Raw genomic sequence first — 16,081 nt, forward strand, 5'->3', positions numbered from 1 at the left:
ATAAAACAATAATAAAAAGTTTGCAGATTTAAAATATTTTTTTGCGCGTTTTCAAAATAGAATAAACATAAAAAGCTTTTGGACACAATCCATAAATGTTAGGTCACAAAAATTTAGACTCGATTGGTTCAGCCGTTTTATTGAATACAAAAGGACAAACAAACAACCAGACACACAAGCAAAATCTGTATATACATATATAGATAAAGACAAAAACATAATGTATAAGATACAAGCATCAAACTTTAATTTTCTAATCCTTTTATTATTGCATCCGGCCTGGCCGACCTTTGATAATTCAAACTTTAAATACAATTAGTCAAAACTTGAAAAAGAAAAGAAAACATTCGAAATCATCCATTGGTGGATTTCCAAAAAAAATAAAGAATTGAACCTTGAATAAGTTTGCACAGCAGTTTAGTTGCTAAAACCCTCAGGTTAAAACGACATTGGGATTATAAAGTATATAACCTATAAAGTATATAACGTATAAGGTATATAAGGTATAAAGTATATAAAATTTCTTGAATTTAGTTTTAAAAAGATTATTTTAGAGATGAAATGCTGAATGGAAAAGTGAAAGAGGTTCCACTCATGTCTGATAAAATGAAGCGTCTTGGTAATTTTTTTTTTTAATAAACTTGGAAAAAGAAAATTTCCAGTCACAATGCAGGACAAGCTAAGACAGAGGCAAAACAAAGATATGTATGGCACGAGTACAGTACAGTACAGTACAGTACAGTACAGTACAGTACAGTACAGTACAGTACTGTACAGTACAGTATAGTACAGTACAGTACAGTACAGTACAGTACAATACAGTACAGTAAAGTACAGTACAATGCAGTACAGTACAGTACAGTACAGTAAAGTACAGTACAGTACAGTACAGTACAGTACAGTACAGTACAGTACAGTACAGTACAATACAGTACAGTACAGTACAGTATAGTACAGTAGCACTACACAACAGTATGTACAATACAATATAGTGCAGTACAGTACAGCAGCACTACACAACAATATAGTGCAGTCTAGTAAAATATATTACAATAAATAAATAGCTAGGAGTAGTTGAACTTCTAAAACTAAGTTGAACCAGCTTAACTTAAACCGGCGAACACAAGAAGAAGTTGAAGTATGTCTACGTATTTACCACTTCTTTTATTCATTGAATCTAATCCCATTATAATTAACTATATCCAGGAAGATCTTGTTCCTTGCCTGTATCCGGGTCTGGAAAACAACAGGCAAAAAGAAAGATCAGTTCAGATGCATCTCATGATCACTCGGAGACACAAGATGATAAGGAATACATTTGAATACAATTTTGTTTTTCATACAATAAGTTTTAAATTATTAATAAAGCAAATTCATAAACTATTAGAAGAAATCTTATCGCTGTTATAGAAATTATGCGAAATAAAAAAAAACTAAATTAGAATTTAAAGAAATTTGGATAAAATCTTATTAAATGTTGATACATTTTCAGGAAACTTTGACAGAATCTAAGAAATCTAAAAAAGCATGATCTTTGATTATTAGTTAATGTGAGAACTATCTATCATATTTTGAGACGCAAAGGAAAACTTTTCCTCATTGATCATCAGTTCTCTAGCATACTTAAAGTCCTGTCAGAGTATTAAATGCGTTTCATTGAATTCGGTAATTTAGGTCAAGAACGACGAAGCATTTGAGCCACGATTTCTAAAAAGTAATTATTTCCCAATCATTAAAAAAAAATGAATAATTGTGTTACATGAACCTCAGGTTGAGAAGGTTCAGGATAAGACCAGAATTATGGAGCTGGTTGCTAAAGAACTAGCTGATCCAGAGAGAGATTGTAAACGGTTTGATCCAGGTAATTAGGGAGCTAGTTGCTAAAGAACTAGCTGATCCAGAGAGATTGTAAACGGTTTGATCCAGGTAATTAGGATGCAGGTTTCTAAGGAGCTAGCTGATCCAGAGAAAGATTGTAAACAGTTTGATCAAGGCAATTAGGGAGCTGGTTGCTAAAGAACTAGCTGATCCAGAGAGAGATTGTAAACGGTTTGATCCAAGTAATTAGGGAGCTGGTTGCTAAGGAGCTAGCTGATCCAGAGAGAGATTGTAAACGGTTTGATCCAGGTAATTAGGTTGCTGGTTGCTAGGGAGTATGCAGATCCAGAGAGAGATTGTAAACGGTTTGATTCAGGTGATTAGGGAGCTGGTTCCTAGGAAACTAGCTGATCCAGAGAGAGATTGTAAACGGGTTGATTCAGGTTATTAGGAAGCCGGTTGTCAGAGAGCTAGCTGATCATGAGAAAGATTGTAAACGGTTTGATCCAGGTAATTAGGGAGCTGGTTGCTAGGGAGTTAGCAGACCCAGAGACAGATTTAAAAGCTTTGATTCAGTTAATTATGGAGCTGGTTGCTAAGGAGCTAGCTGATCCAGAGAGAGATTGTAAACGGTTTGATCCAGGTAATTAAGGAGCTGGTTTCTAGGGAAGAGAGAGATTGTAAACGGTTTGATCCAGGTAATTAGGATGCAGGTTTCTAAGGAGCTAGCTGATCCAGAGAAAGATTGTAAACAGTTTGATCAAGGCAATTAGGGAGCTGGTTGCTAAAGAACTAGCTGATCCAGAGAGAGATTGTAAACGGTTTGATCCAGGTAATTAAGGAGCTGGTTTCTAGGGAAGAGAGAGATTGTAAACGGTTTGATCCAGGTAATTATGGAGCTGGTTTCTAGGGAACTAGCTGATCCAGAGAGAGATTGTAAACGTTTTGATCCAGGTAATTAGGGATCTGGTTGCATGAGAGCTAGCTGATCCAGAGAGAGATTGTAAACAGTTTGATCCAGGTAATTAGGGACCTGGTTTCTAAGGAACTAGTTGACCCAGAGAGAGATTGTAAACAGTTTGATCCAGGTAATTAGGGAGCTGGTTTCAAAGAGAACTAGCTGATCCAGAGAGAGATTGTAAACGGTTTGATCCAGGTAATTATGGAGCTGGTTTCTAGGGAATTAGCTGACCCAAAGAGTGATTGTAAACGGTTTGATCCAGGTACATATCACAATAATTCAAAGGCTGCAAACTCACACTCAAAAATATTACAAATTAAGCCAATGTCTTGCTTAAAACTGAAGCTAAACAGAAGTGCTATAAAGCTATAGAATGAAAGTAAGTGAGTTCAAACCAAAAATTCAAGGCGTTTCGACAGTTAAAGTCAATCCAGTCTTAATGTACAAGGCAGCCAGGATATAAGTGGGTCGCCAACACAAATTCATAGAAATCATAATAAAAATGAAATACTTATCTTTATTTTCAATTTCTGCTTCTGTAAGAACATTGTTAAATATATATGAGCAAATTACCCATATTTATTCTTCATATTTGGTTTATCTTTAAACCCCAAGATATATTTAAGAACACTCCCTTTAAAGGAACTGTAGACGTACTTTAAAGTGAACCTCCATTAATACAGGGTCTCCAAAAAGTGCTTAGCGCACTTCTGCTGCACAAACAATGTAGGAATTGTCTGACATTCACACATATCTGTCAGCTGAAAAAACGACAATATCTTCCCAATAATTTCTCTGGTTGAGGATTCAAGAGTATTGTTGTGAATCGGGCACTCTTCTTAAAATGGAGGGTCAATTAAAATTTTAATAACATTCCCTTTAATTTACACATTTGTTTGTAAGGAAAGAGAGCCCGTGAGTTGTTTAATGCACTGGACGATGATGGAAATGGATTCTTAACTGAAGATGAATTTATAAACGGTGATTTTTTTCCTTCAGATTTATCTAATAATGGACAAATGTTAGATGTCACAATTTCAAGTATCCATTTTGAATGAGGTTTCAATTATGGCTCGGCAAAAAAAATCCACCCTGAAAATGGTGAACAATAACATCATGAATGTGAAAATAATCGAAAAAAATGTTTTAAAAAATATATATATCGACAAGAAAACATCCTCTTCTCCAAAAGTTTTATAGAGATGATTGAATTTTAAAAAAAATATTTCTAGAAAAATGTAAATATACAGGGTGTCCCACGAAACCCGACAGTTGCAATACTTCTTGATGGCTGTTTTTTATCTTGGAAATGAATTTATTAGATAAAACCAAAATTGTTAAAATCTTAACAAAATTCTTCACATCTCTGGTATTGAAAGCATAATATGATTTTACTTTTAAAATTATTTAGAAAATTAATCATGATTTGTTGGACTCCCTGTAGCATCACCCTGTAGCATCACCCTGTAGCATCACCCTGTAACATCACATATTCTAGGCTGTATGAGTGATGATGCTTTTGTGAAAGTTCTAGATGATTTTTGCGGAGATTTTATCTGGGGAGCTGGTAAATAGGAAAACGGAGACTCCAAAAGTGCAACAATTAAGAATATGTTTGTTGCAAATTTCATGTTCAAATGTTTGATACAAATAAAGATGTAAATTATCAAGTTATCCAGCTCGTTTTCAATCGATTTCATTCCTTGGCTATTCAGATAAAAAAATATATCTCAATTCTCCCATACCTTTTCCGTAGAAAAGTTTTAAAGCGCAAACTAACATGTGTTATGTTTTGTCACGTCAAACTAACATGTGTTATGTTTTGTCACGTCAAACTAGCATGTGTTATGTTTTGTCACGTCAAACTATCATGTGTTATGTTTTGTCATGACAAACTAACATGTGTTATGTTTTGTCATGTCAAACTAACATGTGTTATGTTTTTTTACGTCAAACTAACATGTGTTATGTTTTGTCACGTTAAACTAACATGTGTTATGTTTTGTCATGTCAAGCTAACATGTGTTATGTTTTGTCACGTCAAACTAACACGGTTATGTTTTGTCACGTCAACTAACATTTAATGGGTAAAAATGGGTTAAGTTAAGACTCAGTTGACTTTTTACCAAGACTCTAATTTACTGTGTTATGGGGGATATAAAAAAAAATTTCCCGATCATAACTCAGGAACCCCAGGACCAATTGGCCTCAAGTTTTGAGTGGGAAAGTCTGGAGAGTCACGAGAATGTACTAATTTTGGTTTTTATAATCTAAGTTAAGTGGTTCACCTTTTATTGGGAAATATAGTTAAAATCGTAATTTACGACCTATTGCGGGTAAACGGTTGGAGTAATTATGAGTAAACTGGGCAACGCTGGGTTCCCAAGCTAATTTTAATAAAGGTTTATGTTTGGTATGGTAGCTAGCTGATCCAGAGAGAGATTGTTATAATATTTTGATCTTAAAACTTGTTTATAACGTGACAACGTCCCACCAACAATTGACCTCAAAGCAGCCTTCCACATACAGAGTAGTATGTTTGTTTCACNTGATACAACCAATATATATTTGATAAAGTGTTAACAAGGAGAACTTGTAATAAACCCCTTTTCACGCCTCCCTCTTTATACGTTTCTACACAATACATGGGAACTCAACTGAAATACATACATGCTCTGGAATGCCAGGCAATGACGTGGTTGAAATTATTTAATCATTTAGGGTTAGGGGGATTAAAAAAACTAAATCATGGCATTTTTACTCTTTTTTATCTTAATTCTACTGATTTTCTGAAAAAGTCAGTAAAGAGATATAACACAAATAGACTAAAACATGAGCAAAAAGGGTTGTCTCTTTTATAAATCAAATATATTTGACTAGCTAAAGGGCCCGGCGTTGCCACTGGAATTTTTTTTTTAATGTCGAAAAAAAAACTTATCGAGTTTTTGGCCTATAACAACCCACGGCCACCCCTGAGTGTCCACAAAAAATTTCAGTCGAATCGGTCTAACCATTTCGCCGGCTATATATATATAAACACGAACGTCTTGTTTTATTATATAGATAAATATTTATTTAAAAACTAAAACTAATGTTTGCCTTGATAAAATCATGAAATTGTATTATGTAAATACATTCATGTAGAAAAAAATTGTATTTAAGGTAATTTCTAGAAGTCAATTAATTTAGTTTTTTTAGATTGTCATGGATTCCACGTTGTAAAGTTTCATTCATGACTCTATGGAAAATATGCTTTGAGGATTGCCGCTTTCAATTTTTAAGAAAGATATTACTTTACATACAGGAAATTTATTTCTAACAAAATAAAATTAAACTTTCCACTTTTTATTAAATTAAATCAGATTTTTAGTTTCTTTTAGACTGGTATTATCTGTATAATTCGATTCTTTTAGACTGGTGTGTGGTATCATCTGTATAATTAGATTCTTTTAGACTGGTGTGTGGTATCATCTGTATAATTAGATTCTTTTAGACTGGTGTGAGGTATCATCTGTATAATTCGATTTGTAATGTGTGCATACATTTTTTAAATACGAATTTAAGGTAAGTATGGGATGTGATGGTATCTATGTATCTGTTTGATGGGATTTATATGATAGGATATGTGTGATGGGATCTATGAGATGTGATATGTGTGATGAGATATATGTGCTGAGATATATGTGATGTGATCTGTGTGATGGGATCTATGTGATGAGATATATGTGATGTGATCTGTGTGATGTTATCTATGTGATGGGATCTATGTGATGGGATCTATGTGATAGGATCTATGTGATGGGATCTATATACATATATGGGATCTGATGGGATCTATATGATGTGATATATGTGTTGGGATCTATGTGATGGGATCTGTGTGATGGGATCTATGTGATGGGATCTATATACATATATGGGATGTGATGGGATCTGTGTGATGTAATATATGTAATGAGATATATGTGATGTGATCTGTGTGATGGGATCTATGTAATGAGATATATGTGATGTGATCTGTGTGATGGGATCTATGTGATGGGATCTGTGTAATGGGATCAATGTGATGGGATCTATTTATGGGATGGGATTTGTATGATGGGAACTATGTGTTGGGATATGATATAAACCCAATGAGTTTAATTCCTTCAGTACTCCAGCACTTCAAGGTAGAAAGGATGATTAAATACCAAGATCTGAAATTGTCTCTGTGAAGCTGATTCATATTTTGATTTATAACAGTGTGCAGTCCAGTGCACCCTCTCTTTACCTATGTACCCCCCCCCCCCTGTATCCCGCCATCATAAACATTATATCTGTCAGCTAGGAATTACACCTTCAGAATTTACAGCGTAGAAATTAACTTTTTACGTTTTTTCCCAAGAATCTCTTTTTTCTCTTTTAATTTCCACATTTTTCTTCTTTACTATCCTTTTCATATCTTCTTTACTATTCTTCCCATATCTTCTCTACTCCTTCCCAAATCTTCTCCAATATGCTTCCCGCATCTTCTCTAGTATCCTCCCCATATTTTCATTACTATCCTTCCCATATCATCTCAACTATCCTCCCCATATCTTCTCTACTATCCTGCCCATATCTTCTCTACTATCCTGTCCATATCTTCTCTACTATCCTTTCCATATCTTCTCTACTATCTTTCCCATATCTTCTCTACTATCCTGTCCATATCTTCATCTCTACTATCCTGTCCATATCTTCTCTACTATCCTGTCCATATCTTCTCTACTATCCAGTCCATATCTTCTCTACTATCCTAAACATATCTTCTCTACTATCCTTCCCATATCTTCTCTATTATCCTGTCCATATCTTCTCTACTATCCTTCCCATATCTGCTCTACTATCCCGTCCATATCTTCTCTACTATCTTGTCCTATCTTCTCTACTATCCTTCACATATCTGCTCTACTATCCTTCCCATATCTTCTCTAGTATCACTCAAATATCTTCTCTTCTATCCTTCACATATCTACTCTACTATCCTTCTCAAGTCTTTTGTAATATCCTTCCCATATCTTCTCTACCATCCTTCCCATTACTACTCTACTATCCTTCCCATATCTTCTCTACGATCCTTTCCATATCTTCTCTACCATCCTTCACATTACTACTCTACTATCATTCCCATATCTTCTCTACGATCCTTCCCATTACTACTCTACTATCCTTCCCATATCTTCTTTACTATCTTTCCATGCATCCACTATCCTTTCCATATCTTCTCTACTCCTTCCCTTTTCTTCTCCACTATCCTTCCCATATCTTCTCCACTATCCTTCCCATATCTTCTCCACTATCCTTCCATGCATATATTGTTTCAAACTATAAATTCTACATCTAGCTAGTTGTAACGGTCCAAGTTTGAATTATCTAAGGTTTACACCATTAGGTTAGGAAGTTATTGGGATTATTTAGAGTGTTCCTTATCTTAGATTTCGGTGGATCTTTATTCCCTTATTATCTTTTTCTTTCTTAAACCTTGGTCCTCATTTATCCCCTTCCTTTTCTTATTTTTAACCCCCCTTTCTACTCCCATTTTTAACTTCCCCTCCCCTTAATGTCGATTCCCCCCTTCCCTAGATTCCCCCCCCATCCCTAGATTCCCTATTGTCAGAATAACATCTAGAATGCGCAGTCTCATCCCGCGCACCATTATTTAGCTGGGCGCGCATACCTCTCTAGGTTGTATTGTAACCGACATGTATACTTTATATTTGTATACTTGTATACTTTTTTACATGTATACTTGTATACTTGTGTACTTGTATACTTGTATACTTGTATACTTGTATACTTGTATACTTGTATACTTGTATACTTGTATACTTGTATACTTGTATACTTGTATATTTGTATACTTGTATACTTGTATACTTGTATACTTGTATACGTGTATACTTGTATACTTGTATACTTGTATACTTGTATACTTGTATACTTGTATACTTGTATACTTGTATGCGTGTATACTTGTATACGTGTATATTTGTATATGTGTATACTTGTATACTTGTATATTTGTATACGTGTATACGTGTATACGTGTATACTGTATACACAAGTATACAAGTATACACGTATACACGTATACAAGTATACACGTAAACAAGTATACACGTATACAAGTATACAAGTATACAAGTATACAACTACGTATTCCAGGATTCTAAAATGTCCTCTTATTGTAAACCCACTGAAAATAGTTAAAGACTTATAGAAATTGACGCTACTATTGGATATTTATATTATTATAATGAAGACGACTTTCCTATTTAATTTTTGACTTCAAACAAGCTTTTTTTCAAATTACAAATTTACAAGTAAACACGGCTAATTAAACTGTTAATTGACAGCTTCTCCTTGTTTCCATGTTTATACAATATACATGTGTATTGCGTATCCATGCTGTAGAAATCAAAAATTGAAATTGAAAGTCATCTTTATTGTACACGACGACGACTGTATTCAAGGACAAAGTCGTCTTCGAAAGACGTAGATAAGTAAATGTCGGCTTTCATCTGAATACTAACATTGTTTACGCTCATAATAAAGAATTAAATAAGCCATTTTTATAGAAAAATATTTCAAATAAGCCATTTTTGTAGAAAAGTATTTCAAATAAAACACTTTTGTAAAAAAATATTTCAAATAAACCATTTTTGCAGAAAAATATTTCAAATAAGCCATTTTTGTAGAAAAATAATTCAAATAAACTATTTTGCAGAAAAATATTTCAACTAAGCCATTTTGAAGTGTGAACATAGTGATCCTTGACCTTAATATTGCATGTGTAAATAAAGTGAAATATATAGTTTGGATTCATCTTATATATTTATAAATATTTACTTTTAAACTGAAAATGACAAAAGTTCAAAAACGTAATCTTTTTTTTATCTAAGGAATTAAATTGCACCCTAAATCGAGATGAAATAAGGGTATTTTGTTTGTAGAAAACTATCAAAGAAGACGACTTTACAGTTCTTCCATTTGTTGGATATGAGGATCGTCGGGATCGTCTGGTGAATTGGTGAATTGGTGAATTATAGTTGAATTTGTGATAAAGTTACACATCTCTCTTGTATCAAAAATAGCCAATAATTGCTAGTGAAAATTTTCAGATGTCGTCAAATTTTTTTTCTGAGGTTCAATGAAATAAGATTTTATGGCGATGAAGTAGAGCGGGGACCAGAAATTTCCAATATTATAAATGGTACATAAATTTTGTGTAAATGTCGCCGTCTGTTTAATCTGAGGCAAAGAAATAATATCGCATAAATTAATGTATTAATCTTACTCTTCAATTGATTTATGGGGATTTCAAAATTATCCACCATTAAAGAAAAAAATATCACAGAAAGTTAAAAATGCAAATTAAAGGGCGACCTAGTTTTACTTAGAAGTCTTTTAAAATTGATTACAAAAGGTTTGTGGCATGAATTATTGGAGGATTTTAAAAAGGCGGAATAAAGAAATACATTGGTGAAAATAAAACTGGGAAATATAAAGACGACTTTTGGTTAAAATAGTTCAATGAACATAAAATACCGCAAATCTGTATTGAACTAGCAAATTGTCTAAATTTCCTCTGCAAATTCCGGAGTTTCATGTATTCAAATTCAATTCTGATAAATTCAGGTTCGTTGGTGCCACTGCCAAGCAAAGTAACATATATGATACCCAACTGCTAAAGAATAGTTGAGTCTGTGTTTACAATACCAACAGATCCAAAAAGAAAAAAGTTTGGATAAAGGCTCTTTAATTGGATCATATGAATTCCTTACGCTGAAAGATCTCAGAGTATGTTAAAACTATTACATTGTTAAATAAATACATTACATTTTTCGATAACTCATATAAATCGGGTAGAGAAAGAATTCAATCCTGAATGAAAAAGTAATGAGATAATTGATTACTGTTAAAAAGTACAAGGTTACTTGCATTAAAGATATGGAGACATTAATTTTCTTTTTATAAACACTTCAAATACTTCAAACCAAAATTGTAAATGTTCTAAGGGACTGATAGATGTGATTTCAAGTTACCAACCCATTAAAGGTCCAACAACTGTACAGTTTAAATATTTATCTGGGTAACAATGAGGAAGATATCGTAGTTATTTCAACTTAAAAAGTGATGAATTCTGTAAACTATGTTCCTTGGCTTTCCACTAGTCACTTTTATGGACTATGGACAAATTAAATGTTTCAAGATAGAAAAACTAAAGTTGTTTCCTTGGTCTGTTTTTAAATATTTATTTAATCCATTAAAAAAAGACGACATTATGAAACGTCAACAGGGTAAATATATTCTAAATTTCTGGAGAAGAAGACATTAGTTACTATTTTTTTCTACCCCGAGAAAATGCGTCAAATTTGCGAAGGTTTTCATATGCACTATCTTTAATTAGCAAATTCTTTGGTTAAACGTATTTTCATAAAGGGTGTCCCAAAAAAACATGGGAATTCAGTGACGAATTCGATATCGTAATTGTTATTAATTAGCATTGTAATACCTTATTTTAAAAGCAATAATATTATTATGGCTGCTAGAGTTTATTTAATGAAAACGGTGAATGGCTGTGAAGACTGACAAGTTCACTCTGTTAGTATACAGTACAAACGTATGCAGTCAAATCATAAACAAACAAATTGCAAACATAGCAGACGAAATATCAGATGAAGTTAAACAGTTGTGGGTGATCTAAAACTTCTTGATATTTTCTTAAAAACTACTCAATAATAAGTACAGATGCCCTTCAGGTCGGTTTCCTCTCTTCGTTAACGATCGTTAATGAAGGTTCGGCGTTAACGATCCTTAACGAAGGGTCGCCTTTAACGATCGTTAACGAAACGAAGAGTTTATAGAAACGATCGTTATAAAAACGACCATTTTTAAAAAAACGATCATTTTTATAAACGATCGTTTCTTTTTCGATTTTTCGTCATCGTTTTCATAACGACACGATATTTAAAAAAAAAAACAAAAATGAAAACGTCAACATCCCTAGGCGTAATTACGACTGAAATGGAAACCCCACAACACTTATGATTTCCGCAAAAACATTTTCACGAAATTTTCGCATTTTCGCGAAATTTCGCATCGTTTTCGCATTTTTTCGCTTTATTCATATTCGCGAAATTTCGCTGGAAACAGAGACTGTAGTCCAAATGAATTACAAAATCAGTGGCAATGTTTCTTGATTTAAAGACGGCGTCAATGAATCCACTGTTTTTTGGCGACCATCTTACAATAACACACCATGCTTATTGCTTAATATTTCTTAATAAATTTGGACAAACATTGAAAGACGACCGTAATAAGATCTAATTCAAAGCAATCTTTTATTTATAGAGATGTCCGATTTTCAACCTAAACCTGAGTAACCTTTTTTGTTAAGTGAAATGCAGATTTATGCAAAAGAAATCAGGAGGAAAAATAGGAGAATATATTTTTTAATCTTATAAAGAGTTACAGGGTACCTTCCTGAACAGGATATACCAGTGTATCCGTCCCTTTCAATCCCCTGGTTCTTGAAGATCCGTCCCTTTCAACCCCCTGGTTCTTGAAGATCTGTCCCTTTCAACCCTCTGGTTCTTGAAGATCCGTCCCTATCAACCCCCTGGTTCTTGAAGATCTGTCCCTTTCAACCCCCTGGTTCTTGAAGATCTGTCCCTTTCAACCCCCTGGTTCTTGAAGATCTGTCCCTTTCAACCCCCTGGTTCTTGAAGATCCGTCCCTTTCAACCCCCTGGTTCTTGAAGATCCGTCCCTTTCGACCCCTTGGTTCTTGAAGATCTGTCTTCTAAAATAAATAAGTTTATTGTATCATTACACAAGGAAGTTAGGTCAATAAGATCTATGTTTAAGATAAAGCCTAGGATATAACTAGGATTGGGCAAAGTCCCGAAAACGAGTTTTTGATAATTAACGGGAAACAAACTTAAATAATTTGGGTGCAAGGGAGGGTGGAAAAAATGCCTAAAAAAGGGTAAAAAAAAAAATTGTTTTAAACAAATATCAAAGTGTCACACATGTTTCAGCATGCATTTTTCAAGGGAATCAAGGAAAACTAGCGTGCCCAACCCTAGTTTTATAGAACTTGGATTTAATTAAGAAAAACTAGCGTGCCTAACCCTAGTTTTATAGAATTTGGATTTAATTAAGGAAAACTAGCGTGCCCAACCCTAGTTTTATAGAACTTGGATTTAATCAATGAACACCAGCGTGCCCAACCCTAGTTTTATAGAACTTAGATTTAATCATGGAAAACTAGCGTTCCCAACCCTAGTTTTATAGAACTTGGATTTAATCAAGGAAAACCAGCGCGCCCAACCCATGTTTTATAGAACTTGGAACTAGTGAGCCCAACCCTAGTTTTATAGAACTTGGAACTAGTGCGCCCAAACCCTAGTTTTATAGAACTCGGAACTAGTGCGCCCAACCCTAGTTTTATAGAACTTGGATTTGATCAAGGAAAAACGCTGACAAATTCTATACAAATACAATACCAAATAGAGATAAATATAAATTTCTCGGAATTGTCTGAAAGAACAACTTTTCTTTCTTGTTTATTAGAGACATATTTATATGCTTTATTTATTGTTAATCTATATATAAATTTGGCTTGTCTGACTGTTTGTCTGTTTGTTTGTATCCAATAAATGTCAAAACGGCTGAACCGATCGGTTGTAGGACATCACGTGACCACAGAGGGAAGATTTACGAATGATAAAAAAATGTGTTCTAAAGGTTTTTAATTTTGTAAAAAAAATTTAAATTCTTGAAAATCCGCGATTTTTTTTTAAAAATCCGAAAAAAAATTTTCTTCTTTGTTTTAAAATGTAAACAAAAAGAATATGTTCACAATTTAAATAGAAGATGGGCGAAAAGCGCCCTAAAAGCCTTGTTTCTTAAAAACAACATATACAGAGAATACATGATATCGTTATAATACAATTAGAGCTGGGGACTTTCAGACTTATTTTTAAAGCCGGTTGTTAACGGTTTAAGTTAAATAATAGAAGGGATCTACTTATTAACGGAAAATTCTAAATATTTAAATGATTTTAGAGATTTCATTTGCCGACATGTTAAAATTCAGTGCGCTTCTGGAAGAAATTGGAATTTCTTCAACCATTGTGTTTCTTATCATTTTTAATTTTTTCTCCTGTACAATATTTTCTCTAATGGAACTAAAAGAAACGGTCAGCCAAGCAAAACTAACTGAATCGAAATGCATATATTTGTATTGGACTATTTTTATTCAAATAACGCAAAGCATGTCAAAAAGAACGTATGAAATATTCAAAAATTTTAAACACATAGCCCAACAAAAAAAAAAAACTATAAAATAGCAAATTCGAAAAATCTCCATCTGATGGGTGAACATAAGTTCCGAAGTTAAGGCTCTCTGTCCATTGATTTAATAACTAGAACCCCTAGTTTAACGTGCAGCAAGGTTTTTCCGCAAAAAAAAATACATTTTTTGTAAATAAGTCAAATTTAACTTTGACAATAACGAACGGTTTGTGCAACATTATATAATTTAACCCGAGAGGTGGGGGGTAAATTCTACAAAATCAGCAAATATTTTTAGATCTTTGTGTTCCAGCAAAGAATGGTATCGTATTTGTATCAAAAGGAGACGTCAATCAAGATAAAAATATAATTCAGGAGACCTTGATTCTTTTCCGGGTTGTTGGGCTTCAAATATGGACAGTTAAAAACAAGATTCAGAAGATAAAGTCAAAAAAAAACTAATTTCGAAACTATTTTTCATTTTCATCAGTTATTATAACTATTTATTTTGGTTCGCAGCACTATAAGGTTTTTGGACAAAATTTTTTTTTTATTTCGAGAAATTTCAAGTCTTTTTAGATTATATTTTGTCCCGAGCTTTAAATCTATATTGCCAGTGCTATATTAAAGTATTAAACGTTTGAAAATGTTGAACAAAACCCTTTTCATTTTTAAGATCATAGCATTGAACAAAATTATTAAAATAATAATGACTATAATAGTAATAATAAAAATAATAATAATAAAATTTTGTTATCAAAATATAACATGTAAAAATTCTGATTTTTAAATTTTTGATACATCTACGTACCTCTGATGAATTCTTGTATGAATTGTTGTGCTTCGAGTGTTGTGAACCTAATTTCATGGTTAGATTGTTCATAATTTGATTCTTTTTGGATTATCTGTAATCCTTTATTATTAATTAATATTAGTTATGTAAATAAATATAGTTTGCTAGCAATTCACACAACTTCACGCCCAAGTTTCGGGATCTTACACAAAATTCGACAAAGAATATTGAACTTTAAATACTTTAGAAGACTATTTGTGTAATGAATTTCGTGTAACACTATATCTGTAAACCTGAATTACGTTGTATATATTATTAATTATCTACGTTTGTAAATAGATATGTAAAACCCATATAGTGATTTATTTTAACTGCGCTGTAAATAACTATGTAACATGATTAGCTTAATTACGTTGTATATAATGACGTAATTCTTGTAATTACGTCGTTTAACTTTAACTAGTAACATAAAACCCCAAATATAGTTAGTTGGAATAGTCTCCGCTTTGATTACGGTGAGAGCAGTAATTGTTCCTCGTTTAGCGAATAAGAAACGCCTGAAATCACTTCTTGAAAGATAGACATAGATTGGGCATTGTTAGATAAATTGTGTCCGTGTTGACATTGATAGTTTTAGGGTTCAGAGATTGTGTCCATATTGACATTGATAGTTTATGGTTTAGAGATCTTGTCCGTGTTGACATTGATAGTTTACAAGATTGCGTCTGTGTTAACATTGATGGTTATGGTTTAGAGATGGTGTCCGTGTTGACATTAATAGTTTATGGTTTAGGATCGTGTCCGTGTTTACATTGATAGTGAAGTGTTATTGAACTAATTAGCTCTTATGCCTCGTAGACCAACGAGAGAGACTGAGCTGTACCTGGATTGATGCGGGTCTGAGAGACGTTTATGGAGTAGGGCATTTACTACATTCGTTTTAGTTGATTGTTTTTTATCAACTACGTTCACTTTTAAAATTGCCGGAATTTTCCTATAAAAAAAGTTTAGAATCACATATGTAACTTTTAAGTGTGTTAATGAAGTCTGTTGCTATGAAAGTATAAACATCATCATGTGGTGCCAGAATTATAAAAAAAAAATTTGCAGGCTGGCACGAAAAACTAATGTTAACGAAAAAGATCGTGTCTGTATTTGACATAATTTGAACTGATATTAAAAATCAGT

General features: G+C 33.1%; 1 protein-coding gene across 1 annotated transcript; it reads left to right on the plus strand.

Annotated features, from left to right (window-relative positions):
* The first annotated feature begins 1,800 nt into the window (after nucleotides 1–1,800).
* LOC111711100 (uncharacterized) lies at nucleotides 1,801–4,453 on the plus strand. The gene is made up of 5 exons (XM_023485351.1): nucleotides 1,801–1,861; nucleotides 2,151–2,251; nucleotides 2,548–2,650; nucleotides 3,683–3,760; nucleotides 4,278–4,453. The coding sequence occupies exons 1-5, from the start codon at nucleotides 1,801–1,803 to the stop codon at nucleotides 4,352–4,354; spliced, it is 420 nt and encodes a 139-aa protein (XP_023341119.1). The 3' UTR covers nucleotides 4,355–4,453.
* Nucleotides 4,454–16,081: the final 11,628 nt, after the last annotated feature.

The sequence above is a fragment of the Eurytemora carolleeae genome, unplaced genomic scaffold, assembly GCF_000591075.1.
Source record: "Eurytemora carolleeae unplaced genomic scaffold, Eaff_2.0 scaffold1085, whole genome shotgun sequence".
NCBI lineage: Eukaryota > Metazoa > Arthropoda > Copepoda > Calanoida > Temoridae > Eurytemora > Eurytemora carolleeae.